Here is a 2,338-nt window from a genome sequence, read left to right on the forward strand (position 1 = left end):
GAGTAGCTGGGACTATGGGCGCCCGCCACCTTGCCCGGCTAGTTTTTTGTATTTTTTTTAGTAGAGACGGGGTTTCACCGTTGTTAGCCAGGATGGTCTCGATCTCCTGACCTCGTGATCCGCCCGTGTTGGCCTCCCAAAGTGCTGAGATTGCAGGCTTGAGCCACCGCGCCCGGCCTGAGGTGCTTCTTTTGAAGCCTTTGCAATGGGGGGTGAACTCTTCCCAGTTCTCCTCCCTCCACAGATTGTTCTAGAACTGCCAAGACTGTGGGCACCCTGCTCCTTTCTCCTCATGTTGCCGGCCCTGCAGGGAGGGGCAGGATGGGCTGCAGTCCGTCCTTCAGCCCCTTGTGGGATGTCTCTCCTAAATGTACAGCAGGGCTGGGGCGGTCACAGCTCACATGTGCCACACACTCGCTTGGTGCCCAGCTCTCTGCTGAAGACATTCCGTGTTTGTCCTCTGCCTCCTGGTCTCAGGTCCTGGATGAGGATGTGACCTCCAAGACATGGACATTAGCCCAGGTGTGGGGAGGAGCTGGAATAGGGTGGGCGAGACTGTCACCTCACTGCTGCAGCTGACCATCCCCTGTCTCATCACCATACTCAGTCCCCTGCTAACTGCCCAGTCTCTCTCTTTTCCCCAGAGACAAGAGGAGCAGCAGCGACACCGCCCCTCGCCCTGGAGGGTCCTGTACAATCTCATTATGGGACTCCTGCCCTTACCCAGGGGCCACAGAGCCCCCGAAATGGAGCCCAATTAGGTGCCTGCACCCGCCCGGTGGACGTCAGGGACTCGGGGGGCAGGCCCCTCCCACCTCCTGACACCCTGGCCAGCGCGGGGGACTTTCTCTGCACCATGTAGCATACTGGACTCCCAGCCCTGCCTATCCCGGGGGCGGGCCGGGGCAGCCACTCCAGCCCCAGCCCAGCCTGGGGTGCACTGACAGAGATGCGGACTCCTGGGTCCCTGGCCAAGAAGCCAGGGGAGGGAGGGCTGATGGACTCAGCATCGGAAGGCGGCGGTGACCAAGGGGGTGGGGACTGAGCCGCCCGCCTCTGCCGCCCACCACCATCTCAGGAAAGGCTGTTGTACTGGTGTCCGTTCCAGCTGCAGGGGTGACACTGAGGGGGGGCTCTCCTCTTGGTGCTCCTTCACTCTGGGCCTGGCCTCAGGCCCCTGGTGCTTCCCCCCCTCCTCCTGGGAGGGGGCCCGTGAAGAGCAAATGAGCCAAACGTGACCACTAGCCTCCTGGAGCCAGAGAGTGGGGCGCGTCTGCCGGTTGCTCCAGCCAGGTGCCCAGCCATCTTCCCTGAGCCAGCCGGCGGGTGGTGGGCGTGCCTGCCTCACCTTCATGCGGGGGTGGCCAGGAGGGGCCCAGACTGTGAATCCTGTGCTCTGCCCACGACCGCCCCCCGCCCCATCAATCCCATTGCATAGGTTTAGAGAGAGCACGTGTGACCACTGGCATTCATTTGGGGGGTGGGAGATTTTGGCTGAAGCCGCCCCAGCCTTAGTCCCCAGGGCCAAGCGCTGGGGGGAAGATGGGGAGTCAGGGAGGGGGGGAAATCTCAGAAGAGGGAGGAGTCTGGGAGTGGGGAGGGATGGCCCAGCCTGTAAGATACTGTATATGCGCTGCTGTAGATACCGGAATGAATTTTCTGTACATGTTTGGTTAATTTTTTTTGTACATGATTTTTGTATGTTTCCTTTTCAATAAAATCAGATTGGAACAGTGGATACTCTTTCTGCTTGCCTTCCCTGCAGCGTGGCCTTGGAGAGGTCTTCTAATCGAAGGCTCTGTGAGCCCTGCTTGTGAGTGGGTGGGAGAGGCAGGCCCTGGCAGTTGTGGCTCCATCAGAAGAAAGGCTAAGGGGCCTGGGCTCCGCAGACTGGGAAACTCCCAGCCTTCATCATCCCCATTCCTGGTAAAAGTGAAGCTCGGCCTGGTGCCTTGGGTCATGCCTATAATCCCAGCACCTTGAGAGGCTGAGATGGGTGGATCTCTTGAACCCAGGAGTTCAAGACCAGCCTGGGCAACACAGTGAAACCCGGTCTCTACAAAAAGAAAAAAATTAGCTAGGCATAGTGGTGTGCATCTGTAGTCCCAGCTACTCAGGAGACTGAGGCAGGAGGATTGCTTGAGCCCAGGAGTTGGAGGCTGCAGTGAGCTATGATAAAGCCACTGCACTCAAGCTTGGGTGACAGGGTGAGACCCTGTCTCAAAAACAAAAAGTGAAGTCCCCAAAAGGGTAGGGGTAGGCTGGAGTGCAGTGGCACGATCTCGGCTCACTGCAAGCTCCGCCTCCTGGGTTCACGCCATTCTCCTGCCTCAGCCTC

At 59.2% G+C, this 2,338-nt stretch overlaps 1 protein-coding gene across 1 annotated transcript in view; it reads left to right on the forward strand.

Annotated features, from left to right (window-relative positions):
• The window catches only part of BBC3 (BCL2 binding component 3), a 13,027-nt gene extending 11,291 nt beyond the window's left edge, over nt 1-1,736 (forward strand). The window contains exon 6 of the mRNA XM_011963138.1: nt 645-1,736. Within this exon, the coding sequence (XP_011818528.1) occupies nt 645-761 (117 nt within the window). The 3' untranslated portion in view covers nt 762-1,736. The remainder of the gene's footprint in view (nt 1-644) is intronic.
• The last annotated feature ends 602 nt before the right edge of the window (nt 1,737-2,338 follow it).

This window comes from Colobus angolensis, unplaced genomic scaffold (genome assembly GCF_000951035.1).
Source record: "Colobus angolensis palliatus isolate OR3802 unplaced genomic scaffold, Cang.pa_1.0 Scaffold60, whole genome shotgun sequence".
NCBI classification, from domain to species: domain Eukaryota; kingdom Metazoa; phylum Chordata; class Mammalia; order Primates; family Cercopithecidae; genus Colobus; species Colobus angolensis.